The sequence below is a fragment of the Abrus precatorius genome, unplaced genomic scaffold (assembly GCF_003935025.1).
Source record: "Abrus precatorius isolate BTA unplaced genomic scaffold, Abrus_2018 Scaffold6, whole genome shotgun sequence".
Classification (NCBI taxonomy): Eukaryota; Viridiplantae; Streptophyta; class Magnoliopsida; order Fabales; family Fabaceae; genus Abrus; species Abrus precatorius.
The window spans coordinates 12,078,804-12,100,335 of record NW_020874406.1 but is presented as its reverse complement, the minus strand read 5'-3'; the positions used below and the strand labels follow the sequence as shown (position 1 = coordinate 12,100,335).

General features: G+C 34.0%; 2 protein-coding genes across 3 annotated transcripts; one reads left to right on the top strand and one right to left on the bottom strand.

Annotated features, from left to right (window-relative positions):
• Window positions 1–11,836: 11,836 nt before the first annotated feature.
• On the bottom strand, window positions 11,837–13,527 carry LOC113869845 (geraniol 8-hydroxylase-like). Its single transcript, XM_027506341.1, has 2 exons — window positions 12,646–13,527; window positions 11,837–12,552 (listed from the first exon to the last, which is right to left on the bottom strand). The coding sequence occupies exons 1-2, from the start codon at window positions 13,525–13,527 to the stop codon at window positions 11,956–11,958; spliced, it is 1,479 nt and encodes a 492-aa protein (XP_027362142.1). The 3' UTR covers window positions 11,837–11,955.
• A 3,424-nt stretch (window positions 13,528–16,951) lies between these two features.
• Window positions 16,952–21,532, top strand: LOC113868546 (protein SGT1 homolog A-like). Of its 2 annotated transcripts, none has more exons than XM_027504216.1 (10): window positions 16,952–17,325; window positions 17,408–17,477; window positions 17,606–17,730; window positions 18,171–18,339; window positions 19,082–19,178; window positions 19,288–19,353; window positions 20,112–20,247; window positions 20,363–20,445; window positions 20,926–21,030; window positions 21,130–21,528. In XM_027504216.1, the coding sequence occupies exons 1-10, from the start codon at window positions 17,166–17,168 to the stop codon at window positions 21,235–21,237; spliced, it is 1,119 nt and encodes a 372-aa protein (XP_027360017.1). In that variant the 5' UTR covers window positions 16,952–17,165; the 3' UTR covers window positions 21,238–21,528. The 2 variants fall into 2 exon arrangements, with proteins under 2 accessions (XP_027360017.1, XP_027360018.1); XM_027504217.1 differs by having other exon boundaries at window positions 17,126–17,325; window positions 17,405–17,477; window positions 21,130–21,532.

Here is a 21,532-nt window from a genome sequence, read left to right as displayed (position 1 = left end):
GAAATATCGTCCCAAACCTGCCAAGGGATTGGTTTCGGTTGCAAGTATCACAAGTGGCCACATACTCTTGAATAGTCTTCCTCATTCCTTCTCACCAAACTAAGCTTGCAATCCTCTTGTAAGTTCTGAAAAATCCTGAGTGGCCCCCTATGGCAGAATCATGAAACTCTTGGGAGTATCAATGGGATTCGGGGAGAATTTTCAGGGAGTACCATCTTCCCATTATGAAAAAGCCTTCTATGTTTTAGCTCATAGTTGCTGGCTGAAGTCTCCCCTTGTATAATCTATATGATGTCAGTTAACTTCTCGTTCCCTCTGACCTCTTCTTCTACCCCGGCCCATTCTTGGGAGGTAAATGTAGAAAGGGCTGCCATCTGAAGTTTCCGGGAAAGCGCATCCATGACTCTATTTTCTTTTCCAGCCTTGTATTTGATTTTGAACTCAAAGCCCATGAGTTTGGATATCCACCTTTGCTGCCCTTCACCTAATACTTGTTGATCAATTAAAAATTTGAGGGATTTTTGGTTTGTGTGCACCGTGAATTTCCTTCCAAGCAAGTAGTGGCTCCATCTCTGTACCATGAGAGCAATTTCCATTAACTCTCTCATACACAAATTTCATTTGGTTTCTGCTTGAGAGTGTATGGCTCCAGAAAGCAATAGGCCTTCCTTCCTGCATCAAGACCGCCCCTAATCCTATTCCTGAAGCTGGGGGCTGCTAGCACGGGCAACGAAGTCATGGCCTTCTTCAAAGTTTCGAAAGCTGTTTGGGCTTCCATGTTCCAGCAAAACCCATCCTTCTTCAACAACTTTGTGAGAGGCCAAGCTAGCTTCCCGTAATTCTTCACGAATCGTCAGTAGTATCCAGTTAAGCCCAAAAATCCCCTCAATCCTTTCATGTCCCGTAATGCAGGCCAATTAATTACGGCTTCAATCTTCCTGGGATCGGCCTCTACTCCCTCCTTAGAGATAAGATGCCCTAAGTATTCCAACTTGGCTACCATAAAACAACATTTTTTCTGGTTGATATACAGCTGGTTTTGTCTCAATAGTTCCAGCACCTTCCTCACTTGCCTCATAGGTTCTTTCGTGGTCTTGCTGTAGATTAGTATGTCATCAAAGAAAACTAATGCGAACCTCCTCAAGTGGGGTCGGAGTACTTGATTCATGAGGGATTGAAATGTGGAAGGGGCATTGGTTAACCCGAAGGGCATTACCAAAAATTCATAATGCTCCTCGTGTGTCCGGAAGGCTGTCTTTTCAATGTCACCTTTCTTTATCCTAATCTGGTGGTACCCAGATTTTAAGTCCAGCTTAGTAAAGATCCTAGCTTCGCCTAGCTCGTCTAGCAGCTCATCTATGACTAGAATAGGAAACTTGTTTGGCCTTGTGATGGTGTTCAGGGCTCGATAGTCAACGCAAAACTTCCACCCCCATCCTTCTTTACTAACAACACTGGGCTTGAGTACGGGCTGATACTAGGCCTGATAATGCCAGTCTTTAACATTTCATCCACTATCTTCTCGATCTCATTTTTCTGGGAGTGAAGATAATGGTAGGGCCTGATATTTGGTATGGAAACTCCCTCCTTTAGGAATATAGCATGATCACATCTCCTTGCCAGAGGTAATCCCTTTGGCATTTTACTGATGTCGGTAAACTCATTGAGCAACACACTCATGGCTTCGGGCATCTTCTTTGAAGTTTCTTCTTTAGGTTGAGGCTCCACTGGGGTTACCAAAACACCTTCGCCTTCCTCCTTCAGCGCCTTCAAGGCCTCTTGAACGTGGCCCCTTTCTTGCTCAGGGATGGGTCCCCCTATATTATCCAGATTTCTGCGCCTTGGTGCCACCTAATGTAGAGCTAAGAGAAATTTTCCGTGATTGTCCCCAAACTTTGCAACCTTTCCATACCCAGTACCACATCCATGCTTCCCAATTTAATGAGGAAGAATGTTTGTATTATTGTCACTCCTTGCACCTTGAGCTCGACGCCTTCGCACACTCTTGTACTCCGGTTCCTAGCTCACTCGTTATTCTGGGGTCTCTGTCACCTTCAGCCTCAACTACTCTACCAATGCCGTGTGCAGGAAATTTCCCTCAGCCCCACAATCCACCAGAATAGTGATGTCGCGGCCTTGAAGGGTCCCCCGTACCATGAAAGACTTCTTGTTGGTGAACCCCTTCAAGCTTTGTAGTGAGATTTTTATCACGCGGAGTCTGGTTTCCAGGGGAGGTGCTTCTTCTTCTTCCCGAATCTCGTCTCCTTCCTCTCCTGACCCTTCGCCTTCACTTCCTTCCACTAGCTCGAGCCAAAAGTGTCTGTACTTGCACACGTGCTCCTTGTTCCATGGATCCCTACACTTGTAGCACAATCCTCGACGATTTTGATCATGGATTTCGGCTTGAGATAATCGTGGCCGAGGCTGGGTGTTTTGTGGTGGGTCTTGTTTGGGTTGTGAGTCCTGCATGGTGTTATTGGGCCAGGCTCTGACTGTTGATGGTCCCGATTTTGAGTAGGACGAGCTATTAGGCCTACTGTTGCTGGCCCCTTTAGCCCAAGGATGACTTGGTTATTTCTCCAACCTCGATTTCTCTCTTACAGAAGGATGGCCTTATCCTTCATCGCCATCAACACTCCAGCTCCAAGCTCCTTAGCTTCGCGCCGATTTCCTCTTAGAATCCGTTGGGAAAGACTCCAATCTGCACCTCCATGTCAAGATGCTTAAGAGGTTGCAAGAGTTTCTCGAATTCCTCTATGTATTCACGCATGGAGTCGGTCTGTCTTAGGTAGAACAGTGTGCCAAAGGGTCCCTACTCGCGCCTGGTAGCGGCCTAGCAAGGTGCTTTTGAACTGGTGCCATGAATGGACCATTGTATGCTCCTCCCAAGGTAAAACCAGTTCAGAGCCGCTCCTTCCAAGGCGAGGAGCACCACATCGAGGCGCTCATCACCCTCAATGCGTTGGAGGGTGAAGTACCTCTCAATCTTCACCAACCAGTTGATTGGGTCTTCACCGGAAAAAATTAGAAGTTTGATTTTCTGAGGGGGAATAGCAGCATTGACGGTCTCGAAACGGGGAATAGTGGTGCCGGCGCCTGAAGGAATCTTTAGGTTTGATTCGACCGCAGGGGATAGGGATGATTGTCCATGGTGGTGGTCAGGGGAGGCTGAACCCTCTGATCTAGATGTGGGTCTCCACCTTCCTGCCGATTGGCAGCTGGCGGCCCTGGGTGGTGTGCGGTCACGACGGCGCATGAGCTCTTCCAACGTCTTCTCCTCACACTCCAATCATTCAGACTCCATTGGTCAACATGAAGTATCTTTGCACCCAGGAAAGCGCTTTGATACCAAATGTTAAGGTATTAATTCTGAATGATAGAATGTATATTGAATTGGCTCAGTTGAACAAAGCAACACTCTAATGTTTGAACTCTCAAGTGGCTCAATCGCCCTATTTCCCAAGTACTACTCGCTGTCTCCCTATCTACCATCACCTTATTTAAATTACTCCTAATATCAGAATAAATATCATAATTGAAAGATAATAACAGGAAATAATAACAGAAAGCTAATCTATTGCCTAACACCTTTCCTAAACTGTTGCCTCTTATAAACTTTTTAACCTTCTAGAAATTTGTCTCTAACAAAATATTAATGGAAAATTGGTTAATATCTTTAAATTTTTTGTTTAACGCTTTTGAAATTTCTTGTTTTCTATGGATAACCAGTATGAACCTATTCAATATCAAAGAAAAAAAAGTTGTTATCCTAAAACAAACAAATATACAAATTATCCTTTCAATCAATTCAACAACAAAACGAACAAATTGATAATTAAGAAAATAAAAATACCAAAAAAAAAAAAAAGAATTACTGTGTAAACACTATTAATTGCATTACAAATTTTTTATCTAACATTAAACAACTTTGATATTGTAGATTTATTAAAATTATTTGTGAAACTTATTTTTTTTTCTTCTGTTACAATGGTTGTTATTCTCTCACTTTAACAACTCATCTCATTTTACTTTTATACAATGTAAAGACTCATCTCCACTTGTGAATCAAAGTAAACTTATTTATTTTAAATTTATTCTCCATATAAAATAAAAGTTCAATACCCAACAACATAACTTGTAAAAGGATATTTTAAGGTTCAAGAGTAGTGGTAGGATGAAAATGATGCTTATAATATTGCGATGGTGCATTCCCTAGTTATAAATTCGAGTGTAAGAGTCACAACTTGGTGACGCTATTTCATGTCGATGCATGTAGAGATTAACCAACCGATGAAGTAGAAAGAAAAAGGTGAAAGATTATGGAATGCTAACTGATATTGAGTGTAAGTCATTTAGGGTTGAGTTTAATTATCAACCCGATCCATTAAAAGTGTAACTCGGACTTAATCCTCAATTTGGCCCAAATTAAACGTTGGATCTGGGCCTGTTGGGCAGGTCCAAAACACTTAGGATGTTATTAATTTATCATTTAGGATTGGTCAAAATCAACATGTTTCCACGACAAAAAAAACATCAACATGTTTCTATACTTGTTTTGTTTGAGCATCGTTGCCAATCACTACCATGTTTGGTTACCTTGATTCAGGTTTGTTCTTTCTATTGAACCCAAAAAACAAGTCTGTTCTTTCTAACGATAAGCAACAAATTTCTCATAACTTTTTCTCATCTTTTGGTTCGTTTATTTGATGTTTAGTAATTTAGTTATTAGTGTTTCTTTAAACATATTGGAATTTTAAAATTAAAATATTAAGAGTGTCACAAATTACCTAGTTAGAATTTAAATTTAAATTTAAATGTTATATATATTTTACTTGAAAGGGTTGCTTTTGTTTTGGCGAGGGTGGTCAACCCTTTGCACTCTTGCTCACGTTAATGTAACTTTGCCCTAATCCCTCTCAAGAATCAATATCTTTGCACTTTATATTGAATTGAGCGTGGAATCAGAATATTGGTCAAGATTTTCTCACATGCTCAATATTCAGGATAAGAACCTTTAATCGGAACCCACTTCCATTCATGCCCAAAGCAGAGCTCATGAATAGAAGCGATTCAGGTCAGCCACTTTTATTTTGTTTGTTCTTTTTGTTATTATCATGTTTGGATTTTAGTTTGTCTTGCTTTATTTCTTCCATGGTCCTCATTTTGGGAAAATTTTCAAGCCATTGTTCATTCTAGTAGAAAATTATAAACATGCCTTGTGTGTGGTCAGGTTTTGACACACAGTCCAGTTTAATCTTTGTGTTTTTCATGTGCCTTGACGGAATGGGTTGAGGAATGACTTCGAATAGTTTGTGCTAGGGTTTATTTATGTGTTCCTGATTATGAATTTGATTGGTTTGTGCAAATCAAGTTGATCTAAAGTGTCTTAGAAGTATATGTTTGTGCAAATCCGGCGATTGTCATTTTCGATTCCATTAGGGTCTACACTCTTCATTGTTGCAAGCTCATTGGTTTGATGATTGCATCCCTGTTTCTCGGGTATAACTTCTCCCAACGTATGACCTGAACGAGTTTCCTGTCTTGTTCCCTTGTTGTGTTGCTGCTTTCATTGCAACCTGATTTTTTTCTTCCACCATTTGGGCTCTCATCATGAGTTCTGCCAAATTGTCAGGTTCATGCAGTTTTAATTCCCTTTAAGGCCGTTCAAGAAAATTCCCACCAAATAGTCTTGATTAATTCCCTTCAAGAAACCTGCATATTTCTCAAATTCTTTGACAAACTCTTCCACTGAATCTGTTTGTTTCAGCCCAAGCAAAATCTCGAAAGGGTTCTTCATTAGAGTTGGCTGAAATCGCCTTACTACTACTGTTTTGAATGAATCCCAAGTAGGGTTGGGATTGCAAGATTCCCACCATTGAAACCAATTCAGTGCCTTTCCTTCCATTGCTACCATAACTGCCTGCATTCTTTCTTCTTCTTGAACTCCCTTCAACCAAAAATACCTCTCTAAACAATTCGTCCATCCATATGCCTTGTCACCCGTAAAAATAGGAATTTCAAGTTTTCGCCATTGTGTATTCTTTATTAGACTCAGTTGTTCTTGTGCTGAATCGGAATCACTTTCATGACTGTGATCTCTTTCTGGACTGCGATCTTTCCCATGACTTTGATTCCTCCGTGCCAATTCCCCTACAACTTCTGTGAGATTTGAAATCATATCTTCCAACTTCTGCAATCTTTCATCTTGCATGTTTTCTTGTAAATCACGATCATGATTCCAGTTCTGCAGTGTGCGCTCCAAGGCTTCGACCCTTGCCTCCATTCTCGTTCTTCCCATGCATCAATTTCCCCCAAGATGTTGTTTTGCACCAGGATCGGTGCTTTGATACCAGTTGATAGAACCCAATGTTTAAACTGAATATGAAAGACTGTTCTTTATTGCTGAACCTAATCCCCAATGCTACACCAATGTGGTACAGATTAGGAATAGGAAGAATAGTTACAAAATCCAATATCCTGAGGTGATTCGAGAGACCTCACTCTCCAGACCAGCCTATTCTATTCCAACCGGAAAAAACTGAAAACTAACTATCTGTGCTCTTATTTATTTACTAACAGAGCCAGCTGTCCATTATTAATAGAATTGGTTATTTACACTTTTATTTTTCTGACTTGTCTTCTTTCTCCTAGCATATACATGTTTGAATCTATCACCATTCCATGTGTTGGGTGGCATAAGTGGGCTTATTTTTATTATTAAGCCAGGTGAGCTTGCTGTCTAGATTAAAGAGTTTTATGTTTATGCTGATAACTGCAATCTGAATTAATATCACCCAGATGTTTAGGTTAGGTGGGGTAAAAGTCTTACAATTCAGTATTGCTTGTGAAAGTTGCGACTATACAAAGTGTAGTAAATTTTGGGATTGTGGTCTAAATGAAATGTTGCATTCCAATAATAAAATTAAATGTTACACTTGTATCTATAAAAATTCTAACTATCTTAGGACTCCAGTTAAATGTCATTTTCTAAAGAGTTTATGTGGAACTACTGCTTTTTGTATTTTGTAAACTCTTATTCTGTAAGTTGAATTAGAATTCTTGTGGTAAAGTGTTGTGATGTTGTCATTGTAGTTTTGCAAAAAAGAAATTTGTCCTCTCAATTCTTGAGCTATATTTATCCTGTATTATGACTCATATCAGTAAATTTAGGGTGCAAGTTTACTGACCTTTTTGCTATTGTATTTAGGACTGCGGATCATACTAAATGGATTGGTGGTTTTCACAGAAAGCAAGACTCCATAGATGTTGTCCTCTCATTTCAATACCTGATTTCTTTTACGAGGGGAAAAAAGGAGATTATCTCATGAATAAAATAGCACTGTCTATGTCAATGATATAAAAATGAAACTAAATATTCAACGGATAATTATTGGTAATAGTAGTTAAATTAGTGACTTGTATGTATATTTTTAACACCATATATCTTAATGTAAATTAAAAAATATTAACTTCTGTAAAATTTTAAATTAATATAAAAAATTATATTGTTACAAAAACTAAAAACATTGAGAATAAACACCGACAATGATGTTGTATATAAGTTCTGTTTGGAAATCCTTTTCTCAGGATTTGAGTTGGGTCATCGGTGATGGCCTGACATCTAAATTTTGCAAGGATAATTAGATTCTCTAGGTCCAGAACTTGGTTTAATATGCCTCGTTTCTTAACCTTGAGAAGAGATTCCAGAAAACAAGTTCTTGCCCTCTTTTTGCATCAGGAAGCTTGATTAAATTTGCTTATAATATGGTTAATATATATGAACAACAATATGATCTCAATAATAATATTTTTAAAGTTGTTTAGAAAAGAATCGAGCATTCTAGAATCGCTCTAATTTTTAGAAAAGTAGCTCATGATAGGCTTTTATCCAATGAAGAAAGGTATAAGAGAGGCATGTCTAGATCTTCCCTCTTTCCTAGATGTGATTCAACTTATAAAAATATCTAAAGAATTTTGGGACTATTTTATTTTGCCTGAAAACTGGGTCTCCTTCTTTAGCCTAGGTCTTCGTGACTGGTTGTTTATTACTTTATCCAATCTTAAAGGCAATGGTTTCCCTGGTTGGAGCAGGCTGTTTGGGTTTGCTATTTGATAACTTTAGAAAGAAAGGAATAATACATATTTTAATCTACCTCTGTTTCCCCTTAAAACCACATAAAACTTAATGTGGATGGAACTGTCTTTCGTGTTCATGAGAGTGCTAGATGTGGAGGTGTAATCAGAGATAGCTAGGTCAAGTTATAGTTGGATTTTATAGGGGTATCCTATTCTGTTCTTCTTTTGAAGTTGAGTTATGAAATATACTTTTTAGGTTGTAGTTAGTGAGACAACACGACATTTCAGTGATTAGAAAGAATCTGATTCAACAGATGCATTATACCTTGTGTTGAATATTCAACGTTGTAATCACCCTCCTTTCTATTTGATCGATGCTATTAGGGACATTTTGAGAGACATTCCTTTTGTTAGATTTAGGCACATCTTTAGAGAAGGAAATAAGTGTGTTGATTTGCTTGCTAAACTTAGCCTAGAGTCTCTTGAGACTATTTCTTATTTTGACAAGAGTCCCTCACATGTTTTACCTTGGCTAAATTTGGACTCTTCTTTATAATCTTAGTTCTAGGTAAGCTTTTAAGTCCTTTTGAATAACAAAAAATAAATAAAAAAAACAAATTAGATGTTATAATTATGAAACTTTTACATGGATAAATTTAAATGTATTAGTGACTTGTAAAAGAGATTAAGCTAAATTCTAACTCAAACATATTTTATTTTTTTTACATAAATGTGATTCTAAATATATCAATCATGATGAAATTAATAATTAACTTTGCTCCAAAATAAAAATTATTAACCAACTGTATAATTGAGTATATCCAATTCTTATTAGACTAAATGTATAAATGAATCATAATATTTAAAATAAAAAAATATTTTATAATATACTTCAAAAAAATATGTTAATACAAAAATAGTATTACATGTTGTAAATGTATGTTTGTGAAATATATTATATTAAATTATAAATAACATCATAAACACTTAAACTTAGGGATAACAATAAGTAGGGTATAGGTAGGGTATTATAGTATCCATCCCTATACTCGTGTTTTAAAAAAATACTTATATTCAGTCTCATACCCGCGTGGGTATGAAGATTAATCCCCATACCTGTACTCTTTGGGTACTCGCATATCCATCTTGTACCCATTATCCGTGCTTGTTTGAAAAAAAAATATTTATAAAGAAAAATATGTTTATATAACTTTACATAAGTAGCACAATAATACAAAAATTCAATAAGTAGTTGTCGAACAAGGTACAAAAATAGATAAAATACAAATATTCAAATATCACAAGTGCTAAATGTATCTTAATACAATAATTTTATAAACTAAAATTCTTAAAAACAATAAGCGAAACTAAACACATAAGTTATTTGTTGGCGATGACTCTATATTGTATGAGATTCAATCGATCAGCAACATCAGAGTGACAACCAAATAGATTTGCACAATAGGTGGCCATTCGTATGGAATCACTTAGTGACCTCTTGTGGTGACATTGACAACTAACCTTAATGAATAACGTTTTATAATTACTAGGTTTTAACGAGATAGACATTAAGAATAAGAGGAAAGTTAAGGCAAAGAAGTTCAAGTACTAAACGACAATGAAAAGTGGATGCATAAAATATATTTTTTTAACTTTTGAATTTGAAATTGTAAGAAAAATAACGGAAGTACTTTTAACTCATGTACTATACGAAAGTATTTTGCCAAAAATACAAATTTTTGAAAGAATTTTAAAAGAAAGAATTTGAATAAAAAATAAATGGTCACAATAAAATTTTATAATAAAGAAATATATATGTATATAAAAAATTATATTTTTTATCCAAAGAAAAAATTAACAAATAAGAATTAATAATATTTTTTGCAATATGTTTATAAAATTTATAAATTTATAAAATATTTATAATATTTTTATTATTTATTTTACTTTATGATTTAAATATCAATATGATTTTATTAACAAAAATATTTGTGTGAAAAATATTTTATGTGTCATATATAAATAATATTTTAAAAAAAAGCTAATCTCATATCAATTGTGTAATAATTAAATTATATTAGCCTAATTAAACGATATAAAATAGTAAGTGAAATTTTCTATTAAAAATATAAACTAAAATATTTTTTTATTTTTATTATTAAATATATTTTTATATTAATCTTATATAACTTCACATAAGTAGTATAATAAAATAAAAATTCAATATATATAGTTGTAGAACAAAGTTCAAGCATATATATATATAGGGACATAATCTTCTTACATCAGTATAAGTTTAAAAACTCTTATACCCAATTTGAGCTTTTCATTTAACTTTAATCTAGTGGCCAATGAAGTAATAAATTATAACCCGTTAGATTTAAAAATTAAATGAAAGACTCAGATTGAGTGTAAAAGTTTTTAAATTTACACTAGTGTAAGAAGATCCTTATATATATATATATATATATATATATATATATATATATATATATGCGAGTATGGGGTGGGGTGGGTACCCGCACCCATCTCCATTAAAATTTACGGATGTTTACCCATACCCATACCCGTACCCATGTAGCGGATAAAAACTCTACTCATTGTAGGTAAATTTTGCAGGTATCCATCGAGTACTTTACCCATTGTCATCCTACTTAAACTATTTTTTTAAGAAAAAAATAAAAAATTCAAGATTAAGTATTAGTAACTTAATTATTTTAGTCACTTGTAAAAGAGAATGAGTTAAATTCTAACTTGAACATAATATCTTTTCATAGACAAATATGAATCTATATGTATTAATCATGATGAAATTAATGATAATTTTGCTAAAAAAATTAAGAAAAAATTATTGATCAACTTTACAAGTGTTTACTGTTTAGATGCAATTCTTAGACAAAACGTATAAATAAATCATAATATTTTAAAAAATAAAAAATAATAAAGATTTTATAATATACTTCAAAGAAATTATTTTAATAAAAAATAGTATTATATACTGTAAATGTATGTTTATAGAATATATTATATTAAATTATATATAACATCATAAACACTTAAACTATTTTTACAAAAGGAAAATAAAAAAATTTAAAAATTGAGTAAATTTGTCAATATTAGTATTAACAGACCTGTACGAGCATGCTTTAAACTTACCACTCAACTTTATTCATAAGGTTTGAATGTTTTACTTCAACTTTTCAAGTAAATCTAAATTAAGTAATTAAACTATATATCAACTAAGTCATATTTATAAAATTTTTCATATATAGTTAATTCAAGATAAGCGCAAATTGTAATGAATATGCAATTTTTTTTAAAAAAATTGACTCTGTATAAAAGTAAAAGTCTATTTCAAATTATAAATAGTCATATTTTTTTAAAATTATAATATTAATTTAACGGCTCTAATTATAATAGCAGTGATAAAAATACAAATCACAGTAATTTTTATTAATAATAAAATTTATACTATATTAGTGGATAAAATTAGGATTAAAAACCAACCCTAATTTAAACAAAATAAATATTTTAAAAGGGATGGGGGTACACGTAATATGCACGTTGACAAAGGATAAGGACCACTGTTCAGGAGAAGGGATGTCACAGGATTTTTATCCAAGTGAGAAGGTCCCTTTCTAATGATCCATTAATTATACAATTATTTTGACCAATGACAATATCAAAAAGAAAATAATGGTCCCAAAAGTAATAGTCGATGAGACTTCGAGTGTTTAACGAAGTTGAAAGATGGTATGAGAGAGGAAAAGAGTATATTAATTATCATTAATTTTTATAACTGTAAATCAAGATACAGAGGTAGTACTGAATCTAGCTAAGCTGTAATAAAGAGGGAATAAAAAAAAAAAGACAATATTATTATATAGGGTTTGAGGTGCTGTTGACCAAGAGTGGAATAGCTCGGAGGGGTTGATCCAAGTGCATGTCTTTTGGATGGAGATTGTTTTCAAGCTTCCAATCAAAAGAGTTTATCAATGAACCCAACATCAAATGCAACATTCTAATAGCAAGAGGGGAGCCAGGGCATATACGACGACCACTGCCAAATGGGGTGAGCTGAAAATTGTGACCTTTGACATCAATGTCGGAACCCAAGAACCTTTCTGGTGAAAAAACATGTGCATTATCCCATATGTTTGGGTTCCTACCAATGGCCCACTCATTGATAAGGACTTGGGAACCCTTTGGGATTGTGTAGCCACACACTTGCACATCTATCTTGGCTCTCCTGGGGAGCAAAAGTGGTGCTGGTGGATGTAAACGCAAACTCTCTTTTATCACTGCTTGCAAATATGGAAGTCTTCCAATGTCTGATTCCTCAACCGGATTACCTATTCCAACCGTTTCCTCCAACTCCTTTTTGGCCTTTGCCATTGCCTCTGGGTTGTGGATTAGTTCGGTCATTGTCCTTTCTAATCCATATGCTGTTGTATCAGTCCCCGCAACAAGAAGATCCTATTAATTAATTAATTACATATATTCATTAGTCGCATGCATGGATCAAAAAGAGAGAGCTAGAGAAGAAAACATGCATGCACATATACATACCAGGAATAAATGCTTGATCTGTTTCCTATTCATCTTCTGGCTATCCCCTTCAGAAATTTGAAGCAAGACGTCTAACATGTCGTTGTTTGTGACATAATGCTTCTCCTTTCTGAGCTTCATCCTTTCGTCAATTATGGGGTCCAAGATGTGGAACAACTTGTCAATGTAATTAGTGGTGTGCCTTCTAATGCCTTGTGGATCAAACATCCTCAACATTGGTAGATAATCCACCAAGTTAGGTGTCCCGGTTGCTTTCAGGAGAGTTCCCACAACGTGCTTGTACTCCTCGTTCCCTACAGACTCAACAAAATCCTGAGAGACAAAAGTGTACGATAGAAAGTTAATGCAAGTCATGAAAGCAGCTCTTCCCACATCCACTGCTTCACCCTTAAGGCTGCTTTCACGGATATCATTCAGGAGTCCTTCAAGTTTCTTGCGCCTAAGGTCTTGGCTTGCGTCAAGGGTCTTTCTGGAGAATAAATTGCCATGGCATATCTTCCTTAGTTCTTGCCATAAGGGTGAATATGGGAGAAACACAAGGCTATAGTTGTTGTGGTTGTAAGCTGTTGTTATATCAGGATTTGTTCTGTCTGAGAATAACACATCGTGGGTTTGGAGGATCTCTTTTGCCGCATTTGCTGAAGAGATTATAATGGTCGTCGCTTGCCCTATCTTCAAACGCATTATTGGCCCATACAACTTTGCAAGCTTAGCCATTGTCTGTTGTGGCTTTTGGTACAAATCGAAAGAGTTTCTCATTATGGTTAGAAGGGAAGGTCCCGGTGGAAGCTGGTTGCTTCTTGCTTGCAGTGAACCCACAACAACATACATCACGACGCATGCCAACGCCACCATCAGTATACTACTTGCACCAATATCCATCATCTTTGAATATCGATTATTCTTCAAGCTAGCTAACTGTAACAAAGACAAATTAATGAAATGTGTTAGGAACGTACTAATTTAACATCTTCAATTTGATTTATTTGAATCAACACACACACACACACATATAATTCAGAGCAGATCAGCAAACGCATTATTAATTAATATATACCTCTCGAGAGTGATATGAGAAACTACAAATTATAGGTAGAGCAGATAAGATGATACTGAGGACTTATACCTCATGCTTCCTTCTTCCCCTCCTTTTATAGAGTCCAGTCCAGCTTCTAAAATAAATGATTAAGCTACTAAAGAGTGTTAATTTATTTTCAGCATTAAAATCACGTTTTCTAAGCCAAAAATCATTTAATATAGTCCTCACTTCCGAGTGATATTTATGTGTAACGCGTTTCTTTCGGATCCAAACAAAAATTTGAAGCGTCTGCGCTCTTTCCCTTTGTGACATGTCGTGTCCCGGTTTTACTAGTCATTCTACTCATGGAAGCATGCGTTTGGGTTGCTGCATGTGTACGTGTATAGGGTGTGACTGTGATGTTGGTCCCTTTCATAACGTGTTTATATGACTTTTGGGTTATTTTATGAAGTCAAGTCTAACGACCATGTATGAGTCCTCAGATGTATTTATTTTTTATTGTTACAAGTTCAAGTTTAACCACCATCAATATTTGCTTTTCTAAGTCCCTCTTATCTTAATTTTTTTAATGCTTTATATAGTTGGACTTTATTAAAAACTAATGGCACTATAAGGATTACTTTATGACAATAATCACCTCATTTATAAGCATTATATTTCGTTAATTAATTAAAAGTTATTCTTAGATAGATAAAATATTCAAAAATTAATTTTGTTTTACCGTCGATATTGATATGGCCATACCACCTAGCTACTTGCATAACGTAGGGATTCTTTGTTATTTCTGATGTGAGACCCTTTCTTTTGACATTGAAATGTATCCACTTCACTAGACTTAGCCATGTTTTGAGAGATACCAAACAATGTATTGATGGACCGGCTAAAATAGGGATAGAGGAGAGTGCCCACTTTTACTGTTTTGTTAATGCCCCTCAATCCTTGGATCCGTTCTTGAGTCTGCACTCAGTTGGAATTTGGATTCTTAAACCATCTTTGTAAGTTCTTTTTATTTTGGACTTTTTAGCCCCTTTGCTTAACAATAAATAAATAAATAAATTCCTACTGCGCTATCCACACAAATACTATTTATGTTTTACTTTATTTTTCTTATTCTATCTATGTCTTTTATTTTACTAATCATTTACTTAAACAAATATTAAAGAATATAGGATTTGAAGTTTTTACTAATGAATAAAGATTGGGCTTTCTCCATGTGATTAATCATAATTATTGTTTTGAACTCGCAAAAGGTCGCATAGAAAAATCATGTTCACATAGAAAGAAAAGTCAACTAGGTAGAAGAACAAAAATTGGTTTGAGTTGGATAATCTGGGTTCAGGACAACGAGGGTTGAGAACCTTTCTATATTCGAAGACGTGATCAATACGAGGAATTATTGTATTTATTTATTATTAAATTAAAAATAATTATAATATTATACTATAACATAATAATTTATACGTACATCACACGGTTCACCTTCCCAGTATATATATAAAACTACTGAAACGGTGGTAATCTCTGCACTAGGAATTGTGTCGAGTCCAAGTTGTTTACGAGGAATATCCAACTGTTTGGGTTATTTCTTGGAGTAATGTCTAACTACCATCAATATTTGTATGAGCCTTTTATCTTTATTTTTTTAAGGGCTTTATAGTTGGACTATATAATATAATAAAAGTAATGGTACGTATTTGACTTTTATTCAACGTATATTTTTCTACTGCTTGTCTTCATTGAGCCATAATTAACTATCTTCTATTGAAGGTTTTATTTTTTTATCTAAAACTAAACCAGTCTGAGTTTATGTTTATTATTTGTTTATAAAATGACATAACACGTTTTTGCAATCAAAATCTTCCACTTAGACGCTATGACTTATCTATTGTAATATAGTTAAATTCAACGTGAGCTTCCATTGCCAAGTGCCAGCACGGTGATTAAGATACTTTGATACCCTCATTATGAACGTACGATGACTTGTTACCTTGTGTGCTTGAATCAATATAACTGGCACATACTTCACGAACATTTGTAAAACAGTTCGAATCATATACCACTTTCTTAAAACAGTTTTTTAAAACTTTATACAATTTTGTAGATGGAGCGTGTTTGGATACAGTTGTCTTAAAATAATGAGTTATATCTTCATTTTAATGATAAACAACCTTACTTTCTTTTTGTATTTTAACTTTTACTTTCAAATACGAGTGACAAAACAAGTCTGTCACAGTAAAAAGAAAACTGATATGGCCCAAGTCAGTTCTCTTTTGAAAATGGGCCAGTAAAGCTTATTCATCTTGTTAATGGGTTAGCAATAACTAGCCTGCTAAAGGTTAAAAAAAAGTGGACTAACGGACTAACCTACCTAATTTAATTTTATTTTTTTTAAAAGTGTAACATATTTTTATTTTTAGCATATAACTTTCGATTGGCTTGCTAGCTAAGTGAGATTGCTTATTCCAGTTTATTCTGCTGTATTTTTTTTATAAATTAAATTAGACCACTCATTTTGTTATCCTTATTTTTGAGCTATTACATTAACAATATATTAAAATTTAATTTATCAACAAAATCCAACTTTACCAAAAAGTAAAATAAATTTTTTTGGTGATAGCAATATTTAATATAATTTCTTTAACATATACTTAAAGACACATATTCAAAAATAAAAAATTCAATTTATTATTAAAATTTACAATATTTAAATTTTATAATATATTATTATTAATCATAGTAATATTTTACTATACATGAGTTTTATTATATATCTTTAAACATATAATATAAAATAGAAATATCAAGCAAAATCAATTAGAGTTTAATTTATATAAAAAAATTATTAATTCTAATTTCTAAGTTTGAGTTTAAACATCAAAAGTAAAAAAAATAAATTATAAATATTATTATATTAAAATTATAAAATTACAATTAATATTTTTAATAAAATTTCACTATTAATAATTAACTTTTTTTAAAAAAAAATTAATTTATCATTTAAATATTTAAAAATACAAAAATTGTATTTTAAGTACACTTGTTATATCAAAGTCATAAAAGTATAATAAATATTTTAAATAAAAATTTACTATTATTAATGTTTCATTCTTATTTTTAAGAACTGAAATTAACATATATTTTTAAAAAAAATCATTACCTTAAAAATTGAAAACTAAATTAAACATTAAATATAAAAAAAAATAGATATGATGCTATTTAATTTAATTTGTGGAGGTAAATAATAATTAAAAAAGAAGAAGATACAGTATCTGCAGAACGACAGCATAGAGAGGGAGGAGAGGGCGGAAGTGGAGAAAGGCGTGATAGGGTTTTGTAAATAAAAATAGTGAAGGGAGGAATGAAGAGAAGAAGGGTCTAGAACACTGCCTCTCCATTTATATTTATAATTTTATAATTATTTTATTTGATAATAAGAATAAAGAATATCGTGGAAGCACGTCAACGACAATCAGAAATTGGAATGGCGAAGGAGCTGGAGAAGAAAGCCAAGGAAGCGTTCTTTGACGACGACTTCGCTCTTGCCGTTGATCTCTACTCTCAAGCCATCCAATTGGAACCCAACAACGCCCATTTCTTTGCCGACCGGGCCCAAGCCCATATTAAGCTCAAGGCTTTCCCTGGTTCGCTCCTTTCTTTATCTTCCCTTTATCTCATTCATTCACTCACTCACTCACTTTTCCTTTTTTTTGTTTTCATAAGCAGAAGCCGTTTCCGATGCAAACAAAGCTATTCAATTAAGCCCTTCATTGCCCAAAGCCTATCTTCGTAAAGCGTAAGCTCTTCGTTTCTATCTAAAATTCTTATGCCTTTCTTTTCCTCTGTTCTCAATTTTTTCAATTATGCTTCGATTGAATCAACTTATGCATCGTTTTCTTTTATCAATGCTGTTGCCGTTTACAGGACTGCTTGTATTCAACTAGAAGAATATCATACTGCAAAGGTAGCACTACAAAACGGTGCCTCTTTTGCACAGGATGATTCCAGATTCATCAAGTTGATTCAAGACTGTGATCGATATATCGCAGGTGTGTGTTTTTTTGGGTGTTTGAAGTTGCAAGTGTTTGTGCAGTGACTAATGATTAAAATTGGATGAGTCAGTTTAATTGTAGTGGCGATAAGCTTTTCTATCGGGGTTAATGAGTGTGGAAAGTTTTGTATTAGGTTTATAGATTTTAGATAGTCAAGTGTGAAATTTGCATATGGCTCTATGTGTGGCATAATGAGTGATGAGTACAAGCTTGCATACACAATCTGATATTGCACACTATAGATAGTCTGTTGAAATGATTTCTTGTTAGCTTTTGTGGTTAGCAAATTTTTGTAATTGAGAAGTTATGCTGTTCATACTTTCTCATCATTCTCTGTTTTGCAAATCGTATGTTTTAGCATTTTTGACTACCTTCTTTCCTCATTATGAGCTTGACAACTATATGATGGGTGTGTGTGATGTCTCCTGTTTTACCAGAGGAATCAAATGGTGTTACTAGCACCTTATCATCAAATGGCGCAACATCTGTACCATCTGGTAATGATTCCCATTTGTGTGATAGAAATGATGAGACACCTAAAGAAGCTGAAAGAGACAGTTCGATATCCCAAATCAATGAAGTTGCCCCAAACAGACCAAAATACAGGTTAGAACTTTTTTCCCCTTCTTCAATCCATGCTGCTATTTCTTAGCTCATTAAATTATAAAGAAGTTTGACTGGCATCATAATTCCATTCAATCTGCTATTAATTCTGTGAGATAACTTGTTTCTGTCTTTTTTTTTTTCTCGCCTGCTTTTAATTATTTTTTGGGTCTTGTTAACTAATGTCTTTAGGATACTAGTTAAGAAATTTATAAATGAAATGTTTTTATTAGAAATTACGTTGAGATGCAATGGAAATCTTGGGGGGGGGGGGGGGGATGTGTTAATAACATTATCTACTAAAAGCTTTTCACTTATGATTTCTTAACCAATAGTCCAATACACTTAGGGCACTATTTGCCACGTTTTTTCACTTTCAAACCCCCAAAGATAGATGTTGGAGGAAACACGTACATTTTGTATGATAATTTAAGATTATATAATAGGTTCATGCTTTGATTAAGCTTATTAGATGGGTCAAACAAAAAAATATTAATCAAAAGCTTCCTGTAATTTGTTAAATTATTATTTTTTCCATGAAAGGTGCTTTTCCAACATGCACTAGGGTCTAGGAGTCTTGGTGGTGCACTCTGTTGATGTATCTTGCAACAATGATAAATTATTGAATTGTTTGTTTTTTTTTTTTTGTCTGACTGTCTCTCTTGTGTCCATGTATAATTCTTTGCATGTTGGTTGAAATTGCTTCCTCAACTATTTGGATACCTGTTGATTGATGCTTAAGCAGACATGAATACTACCAGAAGCCGGATGAAGTGGTTGTGACAATATTTGCAAAAGGAATAAGAGCAAAGGATGTGGTTGTTGACTTTGGTGAACAGATTGTATGTATAAATTATATAATGGATGCTACCCTTTACCTACTATTGCTTGTTTTCCTCATATATTACATATATAACTCGCCATATAACTTGAAGTACTTTAACATTGCAGCTTAGTGTTACTATTGATGTTCCTGGCCAAGATGCCTATCATTATCAACCTCGATTGTTTGGGAAGGTAACAAATAAGTGTTCACTTGTCTGTGCTTGCCTGCTTGGTGATGTACTATCTTGAATATTGCATGCAATAGAGGAGTGCCATGACCATGACAAAAAGATGCTGCTGTGTCCACCTTGAGGTTGTGTGCTTGTTTCACCATCATGTAGACATTGGATAATAGAAAACACTTTTTGTGTGGGTACTGAGCGGTCCCTGTCATTTCCTCATACTTTTCCTTGATCCTGTTTTGGAACACTTGGATTATAGAATTTTAATGGATTTATTTGGAATGAATTGTTTTACAAATCCTTAAACTTTGTAAATGAATCAAAATCTTAAATTTGTATTTTTCTAAGCAGGCTTTGCACTATAATTTATTTGGTAATGAAATGATTTCTTTTATTTTGAACATTGCAGGCACTATAGTATATAACTTGGTCAAGTAAGAATTGCATTTAAAAGATTTATCTTTTTTATTATGGCCAGGAATTCAAGTGGCTTGTTCTTTTGACGAATTCCTTTGCTTTATGTACATTTGCATATGACTTTAAATATCTGAGTGAAGTGTTTGGGATATAGGCTGGTGCTATCTAATTAATATCAGCGTTTGTGTGACGGGTGACTGTTAATCAATATACAACTACTTGTTTTTTTTTTTTCTCAATCTAAAATAAGATTTGTATTGCTTTGGGCTCAGGCAACATAAATACTTTAAATCCATTATTGATTGCCTGCTTAGTAACTTAACCTTCTTTTCCCTTCTGCACGAGAAACAGATAATACCTGATAAGTGCAAAGTTGAGGTGTTGTCAACCAAAATTGAAATCCGTCTTACAAAAGCTGAAGCTATTAATTGGACATCTCTGGAATATAGCAAGGATACACTACCCCAAAAAATAAATATGCCTATAGGTAAGATGACTATTTTTTAGTTTATCCTTTTGTCTTATTGGAATAGGTGAGAAATGTGACTAGCATGCTGTTACTTTCCTGATGATGAACTTACTCTGGATTTGTGTTTATGCAGTTCAATCTGAAAGGCCCACATACCCATCGTCAAAGCCAAGGACAAGAGATTGGGATAAGTTGGAAGCCCAAGTGAAAAAAGAGGTTTGCCACCTATTCCTTTTATTTGAGATAATTTGGGCTCTATTTCATAAAAGTTCCATTTTATCCAGTAGTTCCAATTTTTATAATGTTGCCTTTATAGTTTTAGATTACGCAATTAATTTCCTTTATGTGCTTGTTTGTCTGTACATCAACAATAGTTTTATGTCAGCGAAATTGGCTAATTGTTGCAATTTCTTTGTTGATTGATATTGTAATTACCTTTCTGATGTTGAGATGGTGTGGCTCAATTTCTTGCCAGCAATATTTGCATTAACGTGAAAACTGTAGGATATTAAATTGGACAGGGGACCAAATTCAAATTTTAGTTAAATTGGAGGACCTAAAATGTAACCTATTTAATATTTGTTTATAACAAAAATCTAAGAGTACCTCAAGAGCAAAGGGGATCTGTGCATCATCTTGTGGACCAATATTAGACTGCTTTTAATAATATTGACATTATGGCGGTCTGCCTTCCAGGAGAAAGAAGAAAAGCTTGATGGTGATGCTGCTTTGAATAAGTTGTTCCGTGATATTTACCAAAATGCAGATGAGGACATGAGGAGAGCTATGAGCAAGTCTTATGTGAGATATCCACATAGTTTTCATCAATTGTGCTTAGTTTTCTGGAAAATCATTAAAATTTTGCCCATTCTCTTTTATTGAACTGCTCTTTTTTTGTAGTTGGAGTCACATGGAACAGTGCTGTCAACTGATTGGAAAGAAGTGGGATCAAAGAAGGTGGTAGGCAGTCCTCCAGAAGGTATGGAGTTAAAAAAATGGGAGTATTGATTCGATACTCAAATATTTATGTTAAGCTGATACCTGTGAGCAATTAAATTCGTCTCCTCTAATCCCCCCTCCCGCCGGCCCAAAAAAATGTAAAAGGGAAAATAATTTCTATAATCTCTTATTCTTGTTATTAAACTGTTTGTGTAAGCTAAATTATTTTGCGGGGAGAATGACCTAATTTGCATTTGCTGTGAAAGTGGATTTATTTTGTCGGTATATCACGATATAATTAATGGTAGACTTGTGATGAAAACTGAATTGTCAGTTCTTAAATTCTTTTTGGAATTTTTTTTAA